This window comes from Grus americana, chromosome 12 (genome assembly GCF_028858705.1).
Source record: "Grus americana isolate bGruAme1 chromosome 12, bGruAme1.mat, whole genome shotgun sequence".
In the NCBI taxonomy this organism is placed as follows: Eukaryota; Metazoa; Chordata; class Aves; order Gruiformes; family Gruidae; genus Grus; species Grus americana.
In genome coordinates this window covers 15585868-15612058 of record NC_072863.1, presented here as the reverse complement: position 1 = coordinate 15612058, position 26191 = coordinate 15585868, and the positions used below count along the sequence as shown (strand labels likewise).

At 43.9% G+C, this 26191-nt stretch overlaps 1 protein-coding gene across 1 annotated transcript in view; it reads right to left on the bottom strand.

Annotated features, from left to right (window-relative positions):
* Positions 1 to 3068: 3068 nt before the first annotated feature.
* Positions 3069 to 26191, bottom strand: part of GPR50 (G protein-coupled receptor 50) — a 40711-nt gene continuing 17588 nt past the window's right edge. The window contains exon 2 of the mRNA XM_054839870.1: positions 3069 to 7647. Within this exon, the coding sequence (XP_054695845.1) occupies positions 6776 to 7647 (872 nt within the window). The 3' untranslated portion in view covers positions 3069 to 6775. The remainder of the gene's footprint in view (positions 7648 to 26191) is intronic.

Genomic DNA, 26191 nt, shown 5'->3' with positions numbered 1-26191 from the left:
GTGACAGAAGCCCCTTCTTGCAGCCTTAATTCCTGCATCGCCACCAGCAGGGCACAGAAAGGCATAAGCTACCAGAGCAGAGCAGCCTTGTTTTTCCACAGGAGACATCTGCTTTCCAAAACATGTTTTGACTTTCCAGGAAAAGGAGCATTGTACCAACAAAGCAAACCTCACCTCCCTCAGCACCCTTTGCTCCTGGGGCAGGATAGCCACCCCTACCTCAACAAGGTATCTCTCATGGTCCCCCCCATACCTCAACAAAGTGCCTCTCATAGTCCCCCCCATACCTCAACAAAGTGCCTCTCATGATTTAGTCTCACCAGCCTCCACTGCAAACAGATACAGGCCCAGTTTTATGCTGCCTCTGAGCACTGAAGCCCCACAGCACCCCAGGATTCCTTCAGGCAGTTGGAGCAGACATGGCGGCCATTATGCCTTCCTCCTTTTCCAGCCATACTCTGCCAGGGAAGGAAGAACCTCTCCCCAGGGTCATTTAAGCCCATGGGGGCTGGGTGTGACACCACCCTGCCCAGGGGCAGCTCGTCAGCCCATCAGCCCCATCCTGTCCCTGCCCGGCCCAGCTGCACCCAAGCCACCATCTCTGCAGCTTGGGGCCCTCCAAAGCCATGGCTGAACCAAATCAAAACAGTCGTTCAGGAGCATTTGATAGTAACCAGTTTGTTTTGTTTACAACTACATTACAGCTGAGGGAAAAGAGGGAAAATATTTTCTTCAGGATCTGGCTGTGAATTACTGGCACAGCCCTGTCTCCTCAAGGCAGGGGCTCCTGGGGTGATCCCACCAGGGTGCCGAGGGGCTCCTGTGATGGCGGCCACCTCACCCGCCCCTGTGAAGCGCCAGGCCAGCAGCATGAGCATGGCATGGGCCTGGCCTCCAGCACAAGCCGATGTGGTGCTGCGTGTGCCCCGGCCTCCTGAAACAGTTTTTTTGACCCATTTCCTCTTGCAGGAGAAGCTTGGAATAAATTACTTGTCCCCAGCCATGACAGGCTGATGTCGCAGGGAGCTGGGGTGCTGCAATGACAGCAGGACAAATACCCGTAAAAAATGAGTGTTCAAGTTAACTAACAGATTTTTGTAATATTTCAAAAGTGTTAGAAAGGGAAATGTTGGGTTTTCATTTTAAAAAAAAGCAAAATCTTACTAAACTTTAATATTAACTACCAATATATTTGTGCTTTTAATATTTTCAGAAGTATGCTCTGGTTTTTCTAGGTTTCTTTAGTTTTACCTACTGTATTGCCTTTTTTTCCTCTTATGCCACTGGGGCTCCTTGTTTGCTCTGGAAATTGACCCTATACTGTAAATTCTATCTCTGCTGTACAGTCCATTACTTACCACATATGAATAATGAATATTATAAACAAGCATTACAAAATGAAAATTCAGTTAACAATATTATGGAGCTTCCATTCACAAATGTAGTTCATGAGTGATACAAATTTTATGGTTCTTATCACCAATAAAAAAATTTGCATATCCCATCACAGACTTCTTGCAAGAACCCATTCTGCATTTCTTATCTCAGGGCTTTTACGGTAAGAAATATTGCATTAGGCCCAGTAATTTACATTTTTTCAATAAAATTCTAAATACATATGCAGCTGCTTTGCACTGATTGGCTTCATGTTATAAATTATAAGCTTGGAAGTAAATACATTAGCGCAAATATTGATTTCTAAATAGTCACCATGAGTGAGATTTTATCCTGGTGTTGAATTATCGCACCTCTTGTCTTTTATAGCTGTATCTTATCTCCCAGCTACTATACTTTGTGGCAAGTAAGTAAATAAATAACACCGCCTCACTTCTGACAGTTCAATTCATTCAGTTCCACACGGTGGAAATAGCAGGTACGAGTCCGTGCAAGGGTTTTCTAGCAGCTCTACTTGGACAGATATTTTGGGATCTGCAACTACCATAAACGCTGCTTTAAGCGTGTCACAACACCAAGCATTGCAGGCTTTACTGTGGAAGCAGCAGAGGAAGTCCAGTGCCTGTTGGAAAAGATTAGCAAAAAAAGTAGCAGTAGTGCTCTGGGATGTCATTGAACGAACAGTGCTTGTTCATTCAGCATGTCTGCTCCATGGTTGTTCAGCAATTTTTTGTTTCAGTGGATAATCTCTCTTTACTGCCTTAACACTGCGATTACACATGGCATGTGGTTAGGAAAGAGGAACAAGGCACTTGGTCTGTGTAAAAAATTAAATAACTCAAGTTGCTGTTACAACTGGACCACCCTTTATACTCCCATTACCCTCGCTTCCTAAGTGGCACTGAGACTCCCCAAAAAACAGCTCCAGTCAAGCCAGTGTGGAAATATAACTGCTGCAACCTATGGACAGAACCTATTTTCTTAAGAACTGCCCGAATACAGCAAAATCTGCTCCAAAACAGAGGTGGGGGAAAAAAAAAAAAGAAAAAAAAAAAAGAAAAACATCTTGGATAGAGCAGTCCTCACCCTCACAAAGCTCCTCGCTGGAGACCAAGAATGTGGCAGCCCTCGCTGTGCCTCTAGTCCAGGGGGACTCTCTCTGTCCCCAACAGTCCCCTACAGCCCAAATGCCACCTCGTGCCCTGACTTACGACCCCCCTGACTCCCACACCCTCCCATTCACAGCTTGGCTGTGCTTTCCTTCCCAGCTGCAAGGCAGTTTGCAGGGCAAGGAAACGGATGTGGCACAGTCTTTGCTTCCATAGCAGCCCGTGGATAGACATAGACACAAGAAAGGCGAAGGGCTCTGAAGGGACACACAGCGATGAGCCCAACAGCAGTATGGAGAAAGTTTCTTCCCTGATGAGGAAGGCTGTAATGCATCAGGCAGTTGGCTCACAGGCAGGTGGAAGAAAAACACGTGAATCCAAGGAGATGTCCCTGATGAACTTGGTCACTCTCTTCCAGGTGTGAGCTGGGCAGCTGAGGTATGCCCGAACTCAATTATATTTGTCAATTCAATCTGCCTTCTGGGAGTCAACAAAACCCAAGCTGTTGTTCCACATATTTATTAAAAAAATAACTGCAAGTGGAAAAAAAATCAATAAGCAGTCCAATGGCAGATTTATTACAATTTTAACAGGTACAGGGAATGAATCTACTTTATGAACAAAAATAGCAATAAGGAAGTATACTGAAGGATTCTTAATCAAATGATAAAATGGAAACAGTATATGCAATATATATTTATATATAAATATATTGGTTACATTCTTAAATAGATTAAACAACATTCATTAGCAACATCCAAAAGTATTTCTTTATGGCAAGAGATTCATCTTCCTTCACGGCAATACTGCCTCTCCACAAGTTCATGGTCACTACGACAACTTTAGAGTTTGGGGCTAGAATAGGTATTCAACACCACCAGGTCAAATCCAGAGCAAGTGCTTTAAAGCCAGTTTATAGGAGATCTCAATGTTATTTCTGAGACTTAAGGCCAGGTATGCAACAGGTGGAATTGACAGAGCGTGGTTTAAGCTGTGGGATCTCCTTGAAAGCTCAAATTCGGATTAAAGCTAGATTCCCAAAGGGATTCTGACACTGCTCAGGATTCCAAGTTTAAGACACTTTTTCCCTTTTTCTGTAAACAAATGTTAACAAAATAAACTCTCTGTACCCTGTTAACCATTTCTTAACATAAAAATAAGGAGCTGCTTGGGTAGTTTTAAAATTAGTCAGTATAAAAATCTCTCCTATCCTAAGCACTGTCTCTGTATCAAAGTTCTAGCAAATGGCACAGTGTTTTCTGTCTGAAGCCATGTTCCCTGCTTTTCATGTTTCATATTGCAAACCTCAGCTCCAGCAGGACTGAGCTCAGGCCTTCAACCGTGGCGTCTGAATCATCCCAGCTCCAGGCTCGCTCTTGGGCAGCCCTCACTTATACTCGGATATCCAAAGCCCTTCCAAACGGGTCATGCTAGGGCAAGCTCTCGGTGCTGTTAGACAGACGGTGCCCGTTGGAGACCCATCCCCAGCCTGTGTGGTGGTGGCAGGGTCTGCACGTGCAGGGAGCTGCTCAGGACCCACCCCAGGTATTTAGCCTGTCCCCTGCAAAGATGTGGGCAGGAGCCAGGCTCAGACCCTACAGCAGAAGGCGAGTAGATCCCCGTCACTTTGCATAGTTTGGTTCGGCAGTGACTCTCTGCATGAGAGTCCTGGGGACATGCCCTACCATGCTCCTGCTGCTCCCCTTCCTACCTACCTCTCTAGCAGAGACTCCCACAGCTTGCCTGTTTGGGACCTCTTTGGCTTACTTGGTTTGGTTCAAATGCTCACTGGCTGTTACTTTGGAGCCTGAATAAGAAATAGTGCAAATACAAACTTAAAGAAAAAAAAAAATACCACATTGCCTTCACTGAATATTCAGTCAAAAAGACAAGGATCCATAAGATGAAACCCCAGTTGTGGGGTATTTGAGACATTTTGCAAACTTGTGCAAGATTCTTCATGATTGTCTTAAAGGAGTATATTTGGCTTGGCGCTAGATGCTTAAAGTTATTTGCTAATGTGATTCTAATTAACACTGTTGTGCCTAATTGCAAACGACTTTGAAGACTAGTCACAGAACATGGGACATCTCCTTGGTGTGATGGGACAAACACTCCCTGCAGTTATGGATTCCTCAGTGCTTTTCTTATCCAAGTTTGAGTCAAAATGATTTTGTTTGCATGGAATGGTGTGAATTCATCCAGACTGGTTTTTGCTGGAAGGCAGACGGACTACATTATTTCTGAGGGTCAAGATACCTTTATTTGGCCATGCTCAGGCAGATTAAAAGGCCAAAACAGAACTCAGTTTGATTCCTATTATGGGAGGCTGGCTGCGGTGCATTTTAAAACAATAATCATCTGAAGCAGTTGAGATGTTCAAATTTGAAACTTCACAAAGTGCCAGGGTGCCCTATAAATGCAGAGATTCCCCCTTGCATTGCAGCAACCTTCACCACGTGGCAGCACACACGCTGCAGTCCTCACTGAAGCAATGCGCCATGCAACGTTTCTTGGCCCACTTCATAAAGGGCCTTAACTTCTCTCAACTCCTCTTCCCCCCAAAAAAATCAGTAGAAGGAACATTCAGCAAGATGTTGCTTTCAGCAAGCAATGCACAAATGGCTTGTTTAACTTCACTGAGGATTAGGCACTTAACCTGCTCAGGGTTTTTGTAAATCCTGCATACCTCCATCTCTAGGCACCTACATGCTATTGCAAAATCTGGTTCTCAGTGTTTCAGGGTTCAGCCCTGGGAACTAGTCCTGCTTTGACTATGATCAAAGAGGGAAGACTGCACCCTTTGATCAGGAGCAGGGCTGACTGCTGTCCTCATTAGACCCATGGGGCTCAGACCAGCTCCTCTCCATCGCACAGCTCCCGCTGTGCCTCTCAGTACCCCACCATCAAGCCAGCTTTGCTACCTTGAAGGTAGAGTTGCACCAGGAGAGTTTTACCTGTTGATTTTGTGGCACTGTTTCAAAGCAGGATCCACATGTTTAAAACCATAAGGAGATGAATTCACAATGAAGCTAAGGAAAAAAAGAAGTAGTCATATTAACAGACAGCTGCTGTCACCCCCCCACAAACTCCATTAAAGAAACAGCCTTTGCTCATGTGCTTGTTTCTAATGTGATACTGGCCTTCCCAGCATTTCAGGACATTGTTACTAATGACAGAGTTCAGGCTTTAACGGAGAACTGATGCATGAATATGCTTAAGTAGCTCTCCCAGCTCCATGAATTAATTACAGCTTTGTACATGAATAAAGTGGAAAAATTATCCCCCCCCCAATCAAATTCATGTTGTGTGGTAGGCAAAAGGAGAGATGTTTGGAACAAACACTTCCTTCCCCTTCTCCCTTTGTCTGCAAGTGTAAATACTACTGGAACTTAAAAGCTGGCATCTGCATTAAACAGATGGGACTCTGCTACGTTCATCTTTTTTATGATGTTCATGTAGCAGAGACTTCTGAAAGACGTTTGGAATGAATGCTGGCCCTGACAGGATACTGCCTAAATTAGAATCAGGCTCCAAGTATCTTCCTGCAATTAGATTACATCATATGTTATACTCTTACTCATGGCCTGGGAAAGAGAGTGCAAGGGTACTTAATATCTGTAGATATTCAATTAAAATGAGTGCATCAGACACTCACTAAGCCTGGCTTTTTCCTGCCTCACATCTAGCCCAGGTTAGCGTCTAAACCTTAAGAGAAAAGAAAAAGGAAAATGAATGCATACACAGTGGAAGTCATCATGCCCATATGTATGCCTGCTGGCTAATACTGTTACCTAGCTGAAAAGGTAAAAAGTCATGCACTTTACACTTTGTTTGCTATAGTTTGGGTTATGTTAATGCTAAAAAAATAGAATTCAGAGGGAGAGGAGAAAGGTTTGTTTGTAATACATGGCAATTTTGCTGGCTCTTGAAGGTTGAATTTCAAGCATAACTGCATTTCTCCATGCACTCTGAACGCTTCCCTTTTTGAGGGTATTGGCATGCTTGTGGCAAAAGCAACCAAACCGATTAATTAGGCACATGGTGAAAGATGGCATAGGAAAAAAAATAAAAGATAAAGATCAGCCATTTCCCTTCTGAAAATCCTTACTCAAAGCCTCGACGTCGCTGCAATAAGCTAAGCATGAAAGGTAGCAGACTCCTTCCTTGCATGAGGAGCCCAGCAACTCCAGCCGTGAAATGCACACATAGAAAGGCTCTTATATAATATATATATGACTGTAATCCAAAATAAATAGTACTGTTCTGACTCATAAGTGTATTTCAGCTTGGTTGTTGTTGTTGTTTGTTATGGCTGGAGATGGCTTGCTTTTCATCCCTTCTGTCCCACCCTTGGACACATCGATGAACAGCAACTTGGGAGTCCGGAGTGTCAGCAGTATCCTTTTGTACTCCTTCCGGAAATTCTGGTTAAGAAGCCCATAGATCACAGCATTGAGGCAGCTGTTAAAGTAGGCCATAAAATAGCTCAGGACAAAAAGCCATTCTGGAATGTGCGGCTCCACTTTTGAAGGATTAATTGAAACAGCAAGGCCAATAAAGTTTAACGGTCCCCAGCACACAGCGAAAAGGACAAAAACCACAAACATAGTCAAGAAATTCCGGATGTCAGCTGCTCTGAGCTTCTGCTTGCAGTCTTGTCTCACCCGGTGTTTGACTTGAATCACCAAAATCCAGATCCTTAGGTAGCAAAACGTCACGATGGACAGTGGGACGATGAAGTGAACCACCACCACTGTGATGGTGTATGATGTACTCACCGTCTGGGCAAAGGTGCAGGAGTAAATCCGGGGGTCATACTGCAAGGAGCCAACAAAGAAGTTCGGCACAATTGCCACCACTGTGAGTATCCAGGTCAGGCAGAGATAGCAGTATGTGTTCTTCAGGTTGAAAAGTCTATCGTACCGAAGGCTGTGGCAGATATAGCAGTAGCGGTTGATTGCGATCGCTGTGATGTTGAAAATGGACCCAATGACACTTAAGCCCATCAGGAACCCGCTTATCTGGCAGTGAACATTTCCCATGGTCCATCCGTTATGGAAAATGGCACTCAGGATCAGAGGGTACGGATAAACTGCAACTACAAGGTCTGCAACAGACAAACTGACGACAAAGATGTTGCCTACAAAAAAGGAGAAGAGAGCATGAGAGATTAGCTTAGGTTCAGATAGACAACTTGCAACTCAGAACTCTTCTTTAGGCCTAACTCTTCTCACGGGCTTCACTGTACCCTCCATTAGGAATTTGAAACCCTAGAAAACAAGAACTTGCTCTAATGGTGGTGGCAATGGAGAGTAACTAGGCATAATTAACCGGCATATTCCTTCTGAAGGAAATTCTAAACTGGAAGCGTTACCATTAACTCAGCTATAGCTCTGAGTCAGGTTCCTGCATTCCTCTAAGTTGTGTAGGAGAGAAGGATTTTGCTCTCCTTGTTTATCAGCCAGCACAACTGTAGTCACCAGACAGCCACCTAGCATTCACTGTCCTGCAGAGAACTTCATTCCTTTAAATACTATATAGGACACAATCTTTCTACAACATCCCTTAGTGACACTTTACATAAGCTCTGTCCATCATGGGCCAAAGAATTGGGGCAGGCAGGTTAAGTTTTCAGTAGTTTATTCATTGCGCTGACGACAGTTGCACAGGAAAGGTCTTTTTTTGGTCTTTTTCACGTGAACAGGTATATTTTCACCAGAATTTCTGCAGTGTTCATGCTAAGGAGCATGTGTCCTTCCAGGAGGCGTGGTGCAGCCAGCCTTTATGTGCTTATCTTTTTTTGGTATGTTTTCCTGTTCCTTTAATATTAAAGTTGTCCGATGCAATATGGAAGGTCAATCACTCCTACACTGTCTGGACTTGGGCAGGGAATATGATTAATAAGATGCTGTCAGTCATCTCAGCAGAGTATATGCTGCAGGTTGTCCTAAAATGAAGAGAGTTGAGAGTCTGTGCAACTATGAAATAATTTAAGCCTTGCTGGATTGAAAATGGCACATTGCATGAGACACCACCTGTCAACTCCACAGTGTGGAGCAGCCTCCATTGACCCGGGCAACCAGCAACTTCCTAACAGCACCTACTGCTCATTTGATGAGTCTGGTGTATTTTTAGGTAGGCAAAAAGCCTTTCTGTTCAGTTTGCCAGTCAGAGTAGAGGAGCACATTCAGAAAGAGACCTTGAGGTCTTTTGGGAACTGATATAACTACAGGACCAGCTATAAAGTTGAAAAGGACATATGTCAAAATTCAGCTTTTAACGACTAGACAAATTGACATTTCAGGAGGAGCTCAACAACACAGTTAAAGGACAGCACACTAAAAAAAGTAGTTGTTTTTCCTAACTCTCCTACCTTCAGGTATATCTGCAGTGGCAGGAAGGAAAATATTACTAGAGTACCAGTAGAGGCTATGTTTAACACATTTAAGGTGTTAACACCTATGTCCCCATGTGTTACAGGCAACATCCCAGCCCACTGATCACACCTGCACCTTCTCTTCAAACCCCAGTATCTTGCTGTCTACCAGATTATATGAAAAAACCCACTACAAAGAGGTCTCTTTCTGTAGTGTCCATGAAGGGAGTCTCTGAGATCTCAGTTCAGGTAGGTCACTGGCTTCAGTATTTGGAAGACACACCCAAGGACTGGCAGAAATCAAGGCCACATTGCCATTGCGGTTGGCTTATTGCTATGTTTGGTGCCAACAAAAACTATCAGGACGAGTCAACAGTTCGTATCAGGCAGCAGAGTCCACTTCACGCTGACTGGAAAACAGTCCAGACTTGAGAATAGCCCACGGCAGCGTGGAGCTGAGACAGCTGACACAAAGCATCATTTTAAAATAAATATTAGCAGAGGTCATGTGAAGCACTGAAATCTTTTTAGAGAGAGATTTCACGTACACAGGTTTACCACAGCACAGTATTTCTATGTCTGCTGTGCCTCAGTGCTCTTTTTTGCTGATTTAATATCTTTCTTAGAGCTTTTTAAAATGCAGTCACTGAATCTGGTCCCCATATAATTAACTCTATTTATGCCCGCTGTCAAGGGCAGAACCACCTGTGGTCAGGCTTAGCGCTCGCTCAGGCACCCTAGAGAGGGAATGCTCTTCTGCAGCAAAACCTTTATTCCTTCAAAACAAAAATATGCCACTTCAACAAAAAGCAAAATATGTCCCCAGCACCAGAATTTCCTTTTGGAAAGGTTTTCCAAACCAATTTTCAAGACAGCAAAACAGAGACAGAGAGGTATCAGCAACCCAGTTTAGGAGACTTCCAGAGGATGCTGGAGACAAACTCCACTGATGGGACCACAACCCTCCCTGGTCACTGGACCTGTCCCACTTGGATACACATTTACACACACAGGCGGTCGGCAAGCAAGCCTCTGCCTTTGCTGGGGATGAAAGACATCCACATGCAGCACCCAGCTCTGAATCAGGCAAAGCAGAACAAAGCTGGATATTCCCTACTTAAGATAGCACATCAGTGGATTAATCCAAAGCTTAGCAAAATCATAGGGAAAATTATTAGCCTCACATCACTGCCAGCTGCTGGGAGAAATGAACAGTTTCTGTCAGTCTTTCTTCACTAACTTGAGTAGTTGGAAGTAAGTAAAAATATAGGGGAGTAAAAATAATCTATAAAAATAATATTCACAGGATGGACTTAGTAGTTTGGATTCAATCCAAGAGCAGAGTATTGTGTGTATTATTTTGACACCACTTCATTGCATGTTGTTTCAGCAGAGAAAATGAGACGGTTTTATCAAGACTAGAATTAATAACCTCCTACTTTACTTGGAGAGCAAACCTGCCATCCTCTGCTCTGTGCTTTTACCTGGCAGTCTTGGCTCTCCTATCAGCTAGAAGGTCTATTGCCCTGGCAGGGTGTCAGGTCCCTGAAAATAAGGTCAGAAAGGTTCACCCAGTACTATTTCACAGAAACAAACCCACCTTCCATTTGATTTGGCAGTGTGGTCAACCTCATATTTTTCTTCTGGTGAGATGAACATGAAAGTCAGACCCATATAATAGCCACTTGTCAGTCAGTCCTGAAAAATCAGTGCGTTTTTAACGACTGACTACGGAAACAAGGGGGCATGTTGCACGCCTCCAAAGCAGAACACGCCCTTCAAAGGATGGAAACTAGCTGCTAGCTATTTATTAAAATAAGAGTAACTTGAGTTAAACACTGCTTCAGCCTCGCAATCTCTGCTTTTCTATGAGACCACCGTGTGCTGGGCCCTGCGGCCAAAGGCTCATGTCCTTGTCCTTTGTAGGATGAGATCGGACCCTCACTCCCAGAAACACTGCAGAACAGGAAAGCCGTTTAACGTGTGGCTTTCAGGGAAGGTAAAGAGCAGTGTCCTGCCAATGATCTTCACCACTGTATTTTTTTACATTTTCCGCTATAAAATAAATGAGTCCTGCCCATAAATAATACCAGCAGGACTTTATCTCAAATTTAAAATTATCTGCTGCTGTGGCACTATTTTCAGATGTATCTTTTTCTCTTTGTTGGCATGTGACTATATTTCCTCATTAACTTTTGCATTTTCCGTCCTGTTTTTAACTTCTTCTTAGTATAAATTGGTTCGTGTGCCACTGTGCTCTATCCCCCGTTATGGAGTCACGCATGAAGAAGCATGAACGGTGGACAAAGGCAAGTCTGTCACAAGCATGCTGGTAATACAGACTTGGCTGCCTTTTCAGAGAAACTTTAAATCTTTTTACATTACAGAGGTCCAACACAAAGCCAGAGTTACAGAGGTATGATACACTGTTCATAGTGTAATCCACAAATTGTTTGGGAAAAAATCCCCAGAAAACAACCTGAAGCCCAGCAGCAGAGCAGATTATAGGCATGTACAAGTAATACAAAAAGGAATTTGTCCCAGAACATCTTCTGCCTTGGAGCTCCCTTCCTCCCTCCCATACTCCTAGAATCCTGTTTCTGCTCACTCCAACAGCCTGCTCCTGTATTCCAGGAGTTCCCTGACCCTGCCTCTCATTTTGCCTGGATTATCAAACACCACAGGTTATCTGAGGACTTACTGTCAAGTCCTGGTGCTAGGAAACGTGGAAATACTGCAATGAGTTCTGCAAATCAATAAACCACATACATAAAGGTCTTCAATGGCAGGCTGCCCAACAGCACCTGACTTTCATACAAAAGGACATCATTCTACAGAGATTAACTGAGCATCGCTGTACAAATACAAGGGTCATTGGCCCTGCCTGCCTCACGAGGCTGTTGGAAATCCCTCAGTGCACGAGCTCCGGTTGCAGAGATCTAGCCTCTCCCTGCTGTTCCCACACAGCAGCTATGGGCTGTCCCTCAGTACGCATGGGCTGTTGTTTAGGTATCCTGAACCTAGAAGTGGAGTTAAAGGTTCCTTGGAGGGGAGGAGGAAGGAGGTAAAATAATTTTCTGAAAATTGGCTATCTCAAAGTGTCCAAAGCAAGCACCCCAAACTCTCGTTCTCTGTTATCCATATAAAGCTCTCTTACACTCACATTCCTTGCTGAAATATTATAGAACTCTTTGCTTCATTTTAACAAGCTACAGATGCTCAATGCAGCCTGAAGTTAACACTGTTACCTTTAAACCCAATGCTGAAGCTGAAAAGTCCCGAGTGACAGGAATTGCACCAAAGCAAAGATAACTTCTGCTCGCCTGGCAGGGTCCAGCTCCAAGTGAGGAGGAAAGAGGGCTTTGCTGTCCAGGTTGCCCCTTCCTGCCAGCCACCTTGCAGGAATCTGAGCTGTTCCCAAATAGCTGGTGCCCAGCTCAGCATTTTGGGGCAAAGTCACATACAACAGCCTCAAGGCCAGCAGGTGAGGAGCTGGCCCATGAGCATGATGGACATGAGTGCCATGGGGGCTCACTGCATGACCAGTGCTCCCCCATCCCAACCTCTTCCCAGCAGTGAGATGAGATCCTGGCGTCTGTCCGGCTGCAGCCAGAATAACTGGCAGTGGTAGAACAGCAGGTATAAAAAAACTATGCTGAGAAAAACATGCTAAGATACACAATGACATAATGCTAAAAGTTTATTGGGATGACTGGTACGTTTGTGGTGACAGCTTACTATTTGTGTCTTATAATAAAAAGCACCTTAAACTTTATGTTTGTCCTTTCAGGTTTTATGAAAAACTCAACAGACTCATGTCTACAAGGAGATAAATTGGAATTAAGACTCACATCAGCCTCAGAGAGATATATATAATAAGGTTCAGGAAACAATTTAACAGGCCATGTCTGTAAAGCAAGCCTCTGATGACCACTTACCATAACCTAATACTCTCTATTTAACCTTCCAAAGCTTATGCTCACTGCAAAACAGAAACAAAATGTACTGCTTGCCCCAAGCAAAAAGATAAAGTCATAAAAGCTTTATTCAGCATGCAACAAGACTCTTCATTAGCTTTGATGGCCTCCTTTTCTTGTTTGTTTTTACCTGCCACTCGCTGTGTGTTTGCTTATATTTCACTAACCTCCAGTCCGCAGATGTGAAGTGCACGCTCAGTTCTGCAAACTAAGTGGCAGTTCATAGAAAACACTTTCAGACCAATTTTGTTCTTGTTATAATATAAAGATACCATTGAGCATGTACAATCATCTTGATCATATACCGCTGTAATTTAGATGGATAATAATATTGTGGTGTTGGGGATCCTGATCCTGCAGCCCTCACTCTGACAAGCATTTCTTACATCACAAACTCCAACGGATCACTCCAGGGAAGACAGTGAGAACATCAAGAACCATCAAAGAACATAAAGAACCATCCTTCTATAGGGGACTACGACCCATGTTGCTGTTCCTCTTGGATCCAGGGCACTGCGAACACCGCACACGCAGCAACAAAATGGCACATGAGAAATCCCAGACTGCTAGATGTTGTCTCTTTTCACAGCATTTTGATAAGCACTGATGCATCTGATGTGCCCGTACAACAGCCCAACGTGTACTTACCCATTTTGACAACTGAAAAGGTTTGACAGGGGAGCACAAGTGAAAAATCAGAGAAACTCCCTGAGATACAGGCAACAGGAAAAAAGTAAATAAATCTGTTGTTCAATTCATTAATCCACAAATTTTAATTGAGGATTTTATTTGTGTACTTAGGGAGTCTGTTCAAAGAGAGGAATAAACAAAAGAAAGGGAAAAGCATTCAATCAATTATCTGTTATCATTACTCCATCAGGATTCAGAGGGGGATAAAGCGTGGTTTCCTGCAGTTAAACAGACAATGCAGTTGGGCTGCCAGCTGGTCTCAAATTCTGACTGTGCTGCATAAAACGATACAGAGGGTAATGAACAGACAGGACAGGAGGTATTGCCAGCCCACAGCATCCTTAGGATGTAAGGTTACAGAACCTGGAAATATCCAATTTAAGGACATCATGAAGGTCCTAGAAAAAAGCATAAAACTCCAGAATAATTTAACTTTTTCCTGGCAAAAGTCCTCTGAGATCTCTCAGCACGACGATGAAGCCAGAGAACAGCAGTATGCTCTGGGCTACCAACCGTTACCTGGTTCACTGGCATCGTTCCCTACGGGAAAACTGTGGGCGCTTAATGCTGCTCCCTGCCTTGTGCCAGCCCTGCGTCTGCGTGGGAGCAAGGCCAGGGCAGAGCGGGAGGCAGTCTGCAAAGCGAACTCTCAGCCTCCTCCTGCACTCTTCCGTCACCAGACGGTTTGGCATCACTTTGGCATCACGACTGCAAGCTTCGTTAACCATCTCATCAGTACATCGCCATGGTTGCGTGAAAGCTGCCTTTCCCTCTGGATCTGTGAGATCGACTTGCTTCCAGGAGGAGGAAAAAACCTCACAGTATTTACAGAAGTAGAAAGGACCAGCTCCCAAGCACTTCGATTCCATTTATTTTGTTATGCACCATATATTATTTTGGCTGATGGTTAAAGAAAGGAATTGCTTACACTGCCAGGTGGAGGACTGGATTACTGGATTTTAGACTTACTTTTAGGTCATGACCTTTTAATTGTATTGCTGTCAAAAACATATTTGAGCCATGCCTTCAGCTGCTCTAATTGAATGCAGCAAAGGGCAATCATTTGCAGTGTTTACACCCCAGAGATTCATAACTTTCACTTGGCTAAGGCCAACTAGATTCAAAGTCACATCTGAGCTCAGAAGTCTGTGAAAATGGGCTGGAAATTAGAGACCAGCCCTGCTCGCATGATTTCATATCCTTATATCACTTACCATTACTTTGGAAACAATGCAAAGGAGGTGATTTTTCCTTTGGTGTGACGCAGATGGTAGCTGGACATTCACTCTTGATTGAATAACAATAAGTTTAATTACCTCTCTTTCTGGACCTTTAAAAAGGGGTCAGCCCTCTTTTGGTACCAGTGTAGAGCGACTTCCTCATTTTCAGAGTTTCAGATATTTAAAAAAAAAAAAAGTTTTTAGACCATCCCAGAGAAACACTGTTTGGAAAGCTTCCCTGACACTCCACGTTAATCCTAACACATCCTGCTCAGCTCAGGCACACCTTCCCAAAAAGATGACCTGAAGATACTATAAAGAAAGGAAAAACTATGTAAAGTTGATATTTTACCTACCTCCAACAATTTTCAACTTTTTAAAAATATCATTTTCTGTTCATTTATGTGCCTTTTAATGACTTCTTCCTGTGTTTTCCTGGAAGTTCTGACCCTTCATATGAGGGAAAACCATGATGCTGCAATTCTTCTGGATTTCTAAACTTAGCTCTTGTTGGTGTGATGTTTTTCCTGGATACAATTATGGCAACTGCTAGTAATGGAGGAGGAATAAGTGGCAGCCTTGATCTGGCTTTTAATACATACAAAAAAAGAGGTAGAAAGCACCGCTTCTGGTTATGTGCCTCAGACTCCCACCATTGAACTGTTACACCCATCAAACTCGCAGCCTGCAGCAGGGCTATGAGACAGCAAGCCAATCAACCTAAAAACTCAGTTCCTCCCTGTATCGCTTCCAAATGCTTGGGGTGAAGATGGGCTCGGAAACACCGCCTGCCTCCACAGCACATCCCGGCAAGGCTGATGGAGAGCAAGTGTCGGAGGCAGGTGGCTCACGGTGTCACCCTCCAATTTACGCAGAGCGAGAGGAAGCCTCAGCACCTCCGTGCCAGCTGAGCCCATGTGGCACTGGTGCTCCGTCTGACTCTGCAAGGACGGCACGGCTGATGGCTACGTGTTCCCTATGGCAGCTTCTCATGGAAGACAGCAGGTCTTTGGAAAGTGTCTAAACAAAACCTCTCGCAGCCATAGAAGAGCGAGTCCAGGTACCCAAACTCCCACTTGACTCCCTGGCTACCAGTGCTACCCTCTGAATTCCAGCTGTTTATCCTCTTTTTCTGCCTCAAATCCCTGCTGAGTGGTACTACGTGATTTTAAGAAGCTGCCTAATTCCCATCCAGGCTATGTAGGGAGTGCAGGCTGATGCCCTTAGGTTTACCCTTGCACACTGGCCACACAAGCAGAGAGACGAGCTCTACCAGCCCACATGAACTCCAAGCCCATTATTTATCAACTGGTTTGTAAAGTGCTCTGAAACAGGAAAGGCCCTGTATAAACATAAATGTGAATTATTGCCAGCATCCATTGAACCGACAAACCAGCATCCATCCTCTCCTGGTCCCGGCAGCTGTACTGCCACCATTCACCATCTGTTACTATTCTAAAATAAAATCTGTGAATTCAGGCTTAATAGACTTAATAATGCTCTTTTTCTATCGGTGCTGGTCAAAGTGTGTTTCTGGCCTGGAAAGGAGCTATGTACAAGCAACCGACTCCTAGGCAGCTGACAGGCAGAGCATATAGTCAGGTCTGAGCACACAGCTGATTTTAGTGATAAAAATTGTGTCTGACTGCCCTGGTGAGCCCTGCCAAACCACACAGCTGGGCCCAGGAGCTGGCTCCTGCTCCTCCTTGTGCTTCACCAGCACGGTTTATTGACTAAACCTTAGTGACAGCACCAGTCACTACATCCACGGACCTCCACTGCAAGGAGCAGATGTTACCCTGCCACAACTAACAGCTTGTTCTGGCCTCCCAGCCCTGCAATCCCAGGGATGAGTCTCTCTCCAGTCCCAGCCCTTTCTGGTTAGTTGCTGGGGATGGGATGCAATTTTTTTAACTTGTAACTCTTTTGAATTGTATATAGAAATGATGAAACTATTTAAAAAAAAAAAAAAAAAACAAACCACCAACCCCAACGTTTCCCCCCCCAAAAAAAATGTTTCTATCAATGAAGGACATTTAGCCTTTAACTCATTCTGGACCAAATCTTGTCCAAGTCTGCTATGGGAAACAGATTTTAAGACTGTGGTTAAGCCTTAGGACAGACCAAAGAAGTTGTGTGAGGTAAGGACCGTCCAAGGCAAAGAGGTGGAGACTCAAAGCAGCCACCTTCCCTATGAAGACTTGGAGGTACTTTTTATAAGACTTGTTTGTGCACACTTTTGGGCTGCGTTAGATGCTGTAATACCAAATTCAGATGCCCCTTTTCAAGATACACTCTAATATGCTTTTTAAAGACTCAGACTTGAAACAAAGTAATATCATACAGTACCCGACTTCAGGAGAGGGCAAATTGAGTTTAGAGCATAGAGAAAAAACTCAGTCTGGACACAGACCAGCACAACAGAAAATGTTGCCCAGAATCCAGCCTCACTTTCTAATGGAGGCTCAGGACAGACCTCTAACACATACTGATCCTGGCATCAGTATCACCTCCAGCACTCTGTGCAACAAGAACAAGAGACTAACATAAAAATAAGTCAGTTGCTATATAAAGATAGAGGTCCTTTTTAGTCAAAAATGTAATCAACATATGAAATAACTAAGCCGAAACCAGTAATTAGAGGAATAGTAATAGAAGAGCTTGCATTAACAGAACAGAGTTCTGCTGGGCACACACACAGAGACAGAGCAGCTGAGAGTCCTCAGCTCACGGATGCTGAGATGGACTTGTGTGCCCAGAGGACGCTTATCCACTTTTCGCATTCTGGCTCGGTGTAAGGACAGCTGCTTCCCTTTCCAGCAAATCTTGCCGCCTCAGGAATTTTGTGAATTCCTGTTCTCTACTGACAAGACAGATTAGTCTGTGCCACACAGACTACTTAGCTGAAACTCCTTTCTCATCTCTTTTGGAGAGGGTAAACAAATGCCATTCCTTGAATCAAAATCTGATCTCACAGAAGTAGGGCAAATCTGAAACAAACCCAGTGCAAGTGGGCTCGTCAACCGGCCACCTCTGAAAGCTGTCTTGAAAAGCATGACATTGAAGTTGTACTGGCCTGCACTTTTCTTAACAGTATTACAGGGAAAAATTTAGGTTTATTAAGAAAAACTGTCCTGCAAGCAGGTGTCAAAGTCCAAAGACAGGGGGATGCAGGGAGGAGAGCCATCATGCAGAGAGCTGCAGGATGCAGAACTTGCAGGGGGAAACCATTTGCTCACAGGCAAATGAACACTGCAGTCTGCCGTAACAGAGCTGCACTTAATTTGCCTTAGCTGTTAAATCTGTCCTCTCTGTAATTACACAGCATCCTCCTCCTCTTGCTATGAGCAACGCATAGTAAACGTGCTGAAAACGTGGCTAGCAGGAGATGGAGGGAAAGCAGTCTGTTTCTCTCCATCTTTACTCTCCCCTTGGCACTCTTAGATATCCTCCAGACCTAACGTGCTTGGGGCTTTCTGTCTTACACACCATGTTTGCACCCTGCCACCCCAGGATCTGATCAGCGAAAGGCTGGATGCCTTCCTAACCCAAAGCCAGCCTTCTGAAGTCCCTTCCCAATTTGGGCTTGGGGTGAGGAATTCACTGGCCAAGCAAAGACCTTGCTCACCATGACTTGTGGGCAGGGGCCAGCACACCCTGGTGTCCATGGAGATGTGCTGAGCACATACCAGATTTCTCAAAAATGGTTGTTTCACCAATCACTGTAACGAACCAGCTCCTTTCTGCTCATCTTTTCAGCACTGAAAACAGAGGGTCTGCTAGTTAAGTACCAAACTGAATAGAAGTTACCTAAATGAAGGCTTGGGTGTTACTGCAGTAGCAGGGTGATAATCAGGGTAGGATATTTATTCTGCTTCTGCACAGCAGTTGCCATTAGAGTTAGGAAAAAGAAACATAATTGGGATCCCATTTATCTCCAAGGCGATAGCCTCGTTGTAAGCTACAGCATGGTCCTGGTATGCCTCACAGTGCTGCACAACAATTGATTGGCTTTTCTTCTGATGACCTTAATATATTTTTTCAAACACTGGGTGGCCAATGTTATAAAAGCAGGTTATACAAAAAAACATGGGGTAGATTTAGTCCACAGAATTCCTTCCAGCCCACATTTTTTTCTCCTGTGGCCTCACGCTGGACCTGACAATGGAGCAGGTACTGCCACAGAACGCACATACAGTGAGGATGAGGCTGGAAGAGAAATGGCACCATGAGGGACAAGAAAGCAGCATATCTGGGGGGAGCTACTTACACTCCTGTCCATAGTCAGTCCTCCAAGCCCAGCATCCAGCCTCATGGCAAGGAAAAAGTTTGAGGTACCTGAATTACTGTTCATCCAGCCTTCACAATCTGCTAGGAAGATGAGTAATATTCCTCACATTACAGATGGGGAAAGAAAGAGATCCAAGGTTTGATGGCTTCGTCACGACTATGTGAACTGTGAGAGAAATAGTGCATGTAAGTAGGAGACTAGAGAGTAAAAGAAAATCTATTCTGGACTTCTCGGTTCATTCACAACTATTTACTAATCCCATTGGAAATGGAGAGTTACTTTCACCTGGGAACACTTTAGGGACTCTGATACAATTGCATTGGCAAAAGTCCAATGCAAATAGTTAAAGTTGATTCAATAACAATAATAATGATGATACTGGAAAAAATAACCTCAAAAAAACAACACATGCCCTAAAGGACCTTTTCAATTTTCCCAGAAATAAGTCTGAAAAACAGTGTTTCCCAGAACATCATCAAAAGCTTCACTTCAAATATTCCACAGGGCTTACAGGACTCATGTCAAGACTAGCTACAGGATGGGCAACAAGAAACCATCAATGCTATGAGAAACTTGGACTAGGAAGTCCCAAATGTATTGCTGGAAGACATCTGCTTCTATTTTTTTCCTAATGACTTATGAAACTTCATTATCTTTGAGGTGCAACTTGTGGGGATATTAAAAGAGAAAAGACATATTTGCAGTAAAGTCCCCAGTAAACACGTTCCAACACGTGAACAAATGGTTCAAATAGGTGTGCTCTGACACTGATCTCAGCAGAGAGTCTAACAGTGGTCAATATCAAACTGGCTTGAAGGAGAATAAGATTTCACGGGACTGTGACACGTAAGTTACTAGAGGAACCTCTTGAAGTAACTAGCCATACTTGTAGGCAGCAATATGCACAGTAAAAGGGAGATCTCGCATTTGTGGAGTATGACTGATGGGGCTGGCAGACATCTCTGCCATCGACAGCTTCCAGCACAAGAGCATCGCTGCATTCTGCTCTTACACAAACAACAATTTGCCCTCAGCAAACAACACCAGAAAGAATAAAAGATGCTGAAAAAAGGCCATCCATGTGAGCCAAAGAAACTCTGAGGTACTTAGTTCAGTTGCCTAACCCTGAAATACCCCCGAGGCCTACTTTCTGTCTGTAATGATAAAGGCAGGCCTACTTTTAGAGTTGTATAATCACCATCAAGTGATGGTGCTTTTAGTGTCCCGTTAAACTTTCCCCCTCTGTTTCCCTTTTTATCTCTATTGAACTTTGCTCAGCAAGAAATAAAGCAGAGAGATTTCTTCTCTCTGAAACTACTTAACATCTGTACCAGGATACTTCAAAGTGGAAATGTGTAACTTGAGCCTTATGACTCCCATTAGAGCCAGGGACACTTAGAGGGGGCTGCATGCAACCCCTTAAATACGAACCCCGAGTGGGCCTTTTAAGCCAGTCGGTGGTTGGTAAGGGACACTTTGCTCCCCCTTTGGTGTCTGGATGGTCAATGTATGACCAAGAAACCCACCAGGGACAACAGAGCTGGAAAGGACCCTGGGAGGTTGGTTGACCATCCCCCTGAGGCACAGCATCTCCTCCTAAAAATTACTGACAAGAGGGAGCTTTTCTAGATCAAGGACATTGCCCTTACTCAAATCCAAGCTGCCATCCACCCTGCTTGCTACATAAAGAGGTTTTAGACACATGCTGGTTGAGCAAGCTTGGAAATAAAGGAATAACTCAACAGCACCTTAAGTCAGTGTGAGACCTTCCCCCAGGCAGGGGCAAAATAGAGGAGGAGCTACGGCTCTTCACGCTGCCTTTTGCTCCTCAAGTGTTGGAATTTCTATCAGTTTTAGAGGACACACTTTCATTTGCCATCCTCTCCAAAGACAAGAGAAATCGTCAAGATTCATAAACTTCTAAAAGAAAATCCTCACTCACTCTATGCAATTTCTAAAAAGCCCTCTTCCCCACTCCTAGACTTTCTTTATCTAACAACAGTATTTTTTAAAAAAGCTGTCATTCATTAAACATATTACTTCCTGCCTACCAGTCTCTTAAGAACCATTGGCGACCCTCTATTTCCCCTCCTTAGTAGGATTCACTGATATTTTTTCATTCAGTTGCTGAAATCCCATGTTGTTATCTATCCCTGGTGAAGTATTTTTGTTTATCAACAAACTCCAAAGTAACAGAATAATTAAGGATGAAATGAAGCATGGGCTTAATACAGAGGCTTCTAGCGAGAAGTCCTTGTGTCCAAGTGCACCCACAGATGTCATATATTCATCCTGAAATCTTAAGGGTATTTTTAATATCACATATCATTAAAAATACTTTCCTGAGAGGCAGTTGATTTGACAAGGTTAGAAAGGATAAGAATTTCTAGTCCTCAGCAGGAATGTAACACACGCATATCAAGGTAGGCAACAAAAATTCACAGCAAATTGCCCATCTCCTTCTTCACAGGTAGCCCCAAAAGCAAGCTGCTTAGAAACGCAGACAGGACAGGGAGATCTAAGGCGAGCTTAGCGTGCACTGCAAAGGGCTTTGCAGAAATTCTGTCAAAAAATTTGCTTGGCACATTGCCGGAAATGGATGAGAGCTTTGCACATTAATGAGAAACTGAGTCGGGTCCAGCAAACGTTCTCTGCTTTCCGAGCGGAGCTGGCAGCACAGCATGATATAGCGTGCAGGCCCCTGTCAGGCATGTGAACGCACCAACATGGGTTGTACATTCATTTCAGTAGCTCAAGAAACACCTCTGAGAGCAAGGAGGTCATCTTCAGTCCGGCAGGACCGCCCTTGCACAACCACATGAGGTATTTAACAGACTCACATAGCTCAGTCAAGCATCTGTATATATTCTAAGGAATCCAGGGAGTTATTTGCAACGTCAGAGCTTGAAGGAACCAGGATCTGCAGCTTTAGTAACAGATTTACATGAAATAACAGAGACCAGCTCTCACAGCAAACTCTCCAGCTGAACCACGCAAGTACCTCCCCAGCGGCACGCCCTGCCCAGGCTGTCACATCTCCCAGCCCTGGCTGTCGCATCTCCCCAGCTCCAGGGTGGGGAAGATGCACCCCAAGGAGCATAGGCCCATGTCTGCTAACTCAGCAAATGTAAGAGCCTCCATTTGGGAGCACAGTGGAGAAACGCAACTGTTGACTGCACCACAACGAAAAACAAACCCGGAGCAACTGCCAGAAGCCAGCATCTCAGCACCAGGAGTGCAGGGTGTGGAGTTTAACTGCTCATTAGGACAAGGCAGTAGCAAAGGGCAGAAGAGGGGAGGAGGTCAGCTTTGGTTCCCTCAGGAGTTCAAAGTCTTTCCCAAATTCAGCTTTATAACTCATCCTTTAAAAGGAGAACGATGGCTTCTTCTATGTTAGCAACAAAGCAGAAACTCTCATGCCAGCACTGCCTTCTGATACTAACTGTCCTTTTATCATTTATTCAGGAATAAAACTGTAACAAGGCAGATTTATATCAAATGACAAACAACAGCTGTAGGGAAAAGGAAAAAAAAGTGTTGCACTTCATTAGAACTCTGTAAGACTCTAACAGCCAGAAACACACCGCCAAAGTGGCAAATACAGCCAAAAAGACAAGACAGAACTCACAGCAGCTGTTAAACCAAATGGGGACTTGTTAAAATTAAGGGCCATTTTCCCTCTTTCATATTTAGTCTCAAAACACCATGTAAAGAAATTCAACTTCTTACAAAGACAGGCTGAGTCATTAGCGCAGAAGTGACACAAGACCCTAGCAAAGATTTCAGATTAAAAGGTAACCATGAATACCCAAGTGATTCCTAAAACCCTATGCATATGTTAATGTGGTATCAGCTGGAACCCTCTGATATTAAAGTAATAAATCTTACCAGACTGAGTTTTACCGTTATTCACTTGGTGTTACAATATTCCTTAAAAATATGCAAATATTCAAGATGGAGAATGCCGATGGGTCTGTAGCTTCAATACCAATGCCATCCTGGACCAGACCACGCGTTTCCTTCTTTGCAGAGAGGTCGAGGCCATACCCATCCCCAAGTATCAGTGCTCCCAAATTCTCTACACCACCAAGCACTGGTTTCACCCATGAAGGCTGTTGGGATTGCCTGGAGAGAACAGGAGAGCACAAGGCTTACACAAGTCACTCCTGGAGTAGACTTTGTAGAGGTACCACAACAGCCACCGCGAAATGCCCGGGACTGAAAAGTACGCTGCAAGCCGAGCTATAGATTTTGCCTGAAGGATGCTGATTTCCAGAGGAGACAGGAATGATTCTGCTTCAATCGGGCCCAAAATAAACATTGAAAACGCAAATGAATTAAGCACCTAACCAGCCAGCCCACTCCAGATTATCCCACAGTGTGAGGGTGCAGAGCTGACAGGTTTTGTTCTGTATTTCTTCAGAGGGCAGGAGGTGATGATGCTGCATAATTCTGCATTTAATTAGTCAGAGCTACTCTCATACTGGAGCACTAACTGTAGGGACAAACAAGAGACCCATTCTTGTTTTGAGCAAGGACTTTCCCAGTTAATTGCCACGTAGCTTCAAGCAAACCACTGCCTCTGCATGTTTCAGCTTTCCGCTCTGCCAGCAGAAGATCTGCCTTCCTTGCTCTCACTGATGTTTAAAAGTGCAAGGATGTCATTCAGTGGAAGGCAGAATAGAAATTGCAATTAAAGTATTTCTGACGTGGTCCCCTTTGTGGTCTCAGGTAATTCTCCCAAACTGAACACTTCATTTTGAACAGCCCTGTGCAGAGCAGCCTCAGGAGCCTGTGATATGCAAGGACAACCAAAAGAAGCAGGATAAAACCAGCAGAAGCACGGCCCTGTTCACCTATTCTGGCATTCCTCTCAATCCCCCAAACCAGGAGGGGTTTAGATGAGAAACGCTGAACTGCAGCACATGCAACTGTGAGTTCAGGAGGCAACACTCTTCTCACTCAACTAGATGGAGTCGTTACCCCACCATGGTACCAGAAGCACATTTTATTGCTAGAGGTGCTGTGACTGGAGCTACTGGCACTGGCAAAGGACAGAGTTAGCTGGGTTAACAAACATCACTGGGGATTCGGAACAATAGTGGTCTGAATCAGAAGAGCCCTTGACTAAACTCCTAACTTGGACTGCTGCATCCAGCAGTTATCCTGCAGCTTCCACCTGACGTGGAAATCTTTCATGCTCTAAGCTGGATGCAACTGAATACGGTCACGGTCCATTCCCGGACTGTCAACGCTTCCATGCTTGCAGCCTGTGTCGGTTTGCAAAGCGCCTGAAGATCTCTTCCAGAGAAACCTCACCAGCTTATTTCTAGGGAATAATTGGAAAGGTCTATTGTAAATCATGCTGCACAAGAACAAACACACTGTTGTCCTTCTGGCACAGGGTAGAAGCTGCCTATGGCCTCGCAGGTCAGCATCTGAGAAAGCAGTGGTGCGGCTCATGGGTAAACTATGAGTGTTACTTGTTTAATTTATGCCTGGTTTTGAACAGAGGTGGTCACACACAGCTTGCAGACAATTCCCTCTTTGTAACTGGAGCCCAAAGATAATTCCTTGTTCCCAGAGACCACAGCTTCAGGAACTGAGGTCCAGCCTCGATTTCCCCATCAGGCTCTTCCTGCTTGCACATCTCCCAGTGGGTCTCACTTAACAAAAAGCTCATACATACCTCTTGGCTTCCCAAAACTGAACACTTGCTCATGTGCCAGGAAAAAGAGCTTTGCTGTCTAACAGCATGGCTCTGTAACCCTGGCTATAACAATAGCACTACGTAACAGCCAAGAGGACTGAAGCAGCTAAAACTATCAGCAACAGTACAATACGTTGCTGTATGACTGCAACGTCTACTCAGGAAAGGAACATGCAAAGGACATTGAAGTACTAAGAGCAAAAGCAATTAAATTGTCATCACAAGAACAAAATGCCCCCTATGCCTGCTGATACACATGCCTGATACTACACATTTTCACGTTTCAGCAGTAACAAAGTGTTTTGACAAGCTGGAATCAACCTTCTTCAGTCTGCAGGGAATTTTTACTTTTTGTTCCAATTCCAAACCCCAAACCCCAAATCTGGACATGGCAAGTCCCTACAGAAGAGAAATTAAGAGTCAAAGCCACTGTCTTCCTAAAATAATATACAAACCAAATTTGTAATTTTTCTTTGACTTTCCCCATTCAGCAGAGGGGGATAATCCCATACAACGGCAAGTGTCCAATATGATTGCTATGGAGAAATTAGAGGCTTACATCTAGAGAAGTATAAATCCCACATAACTAAGGTTTCCTCGGCTGCAAGGGAAAGAAACATTGCCTCCTGGTGATTAAGAATGTAATTATTATTATTAATTCTGAAACACTTTGAATTACATGGTACATTGTCTTTAAATGGGCACTATCGTTAGTGCAAGCTGATTTGAACCAATGATTTATTCATGGCTTAATAACCCTGCTTGTTTTACATGCTCAGCACATTTTGCTCAGTATATTGTATTACTGGCTGGTTGCTCTAAACAGTCCATTTAAATTTAGACAGAAGCTTTTGGAAAAGTTCTATTTAGAACAGATATGTGAATTAAAACACTAACTACATTGATCAGTAACTACTGGTTTCTTCTAAACTCTTAACATTTACATGTGTGCATTAGGATCTCAAGATCACAGGTTAGCTCTAGTTGAAGTTTACACTCAAACAAAGCTTTCTACTCAGACCGATCCTAATATCCAGTGATCTGAAAATCAAGAGGAAATCTGCTAGACAGCACTACCAAATTGTGACATTTCTGCAAATAAATCAGAATTGGGCTTCCCCCATGGCGGTGTTAATAAAATACCTCCAGCCTTGCTGATTAATCTGCACTACCTTCCTCCACTTTCTGAAGTAAAAAAGCCTGGCTTTATTGGCTTTGTTGCAAAGCAGGTCTTAAAACTAGTCATGGAAGAAGAAAAAAAAGCCTTTACAATTTGGCCAGATACACTTCTGACAAGAAATGATACCTTTTTAACTGCTGTGTAATTACAACATAATTTTTCTTACTGAAACTCACCCAAAGTTTTGGCTTGAAGATGTCAGATGCTGAGCAAAACCAGACTACACCATCGATGATGTAC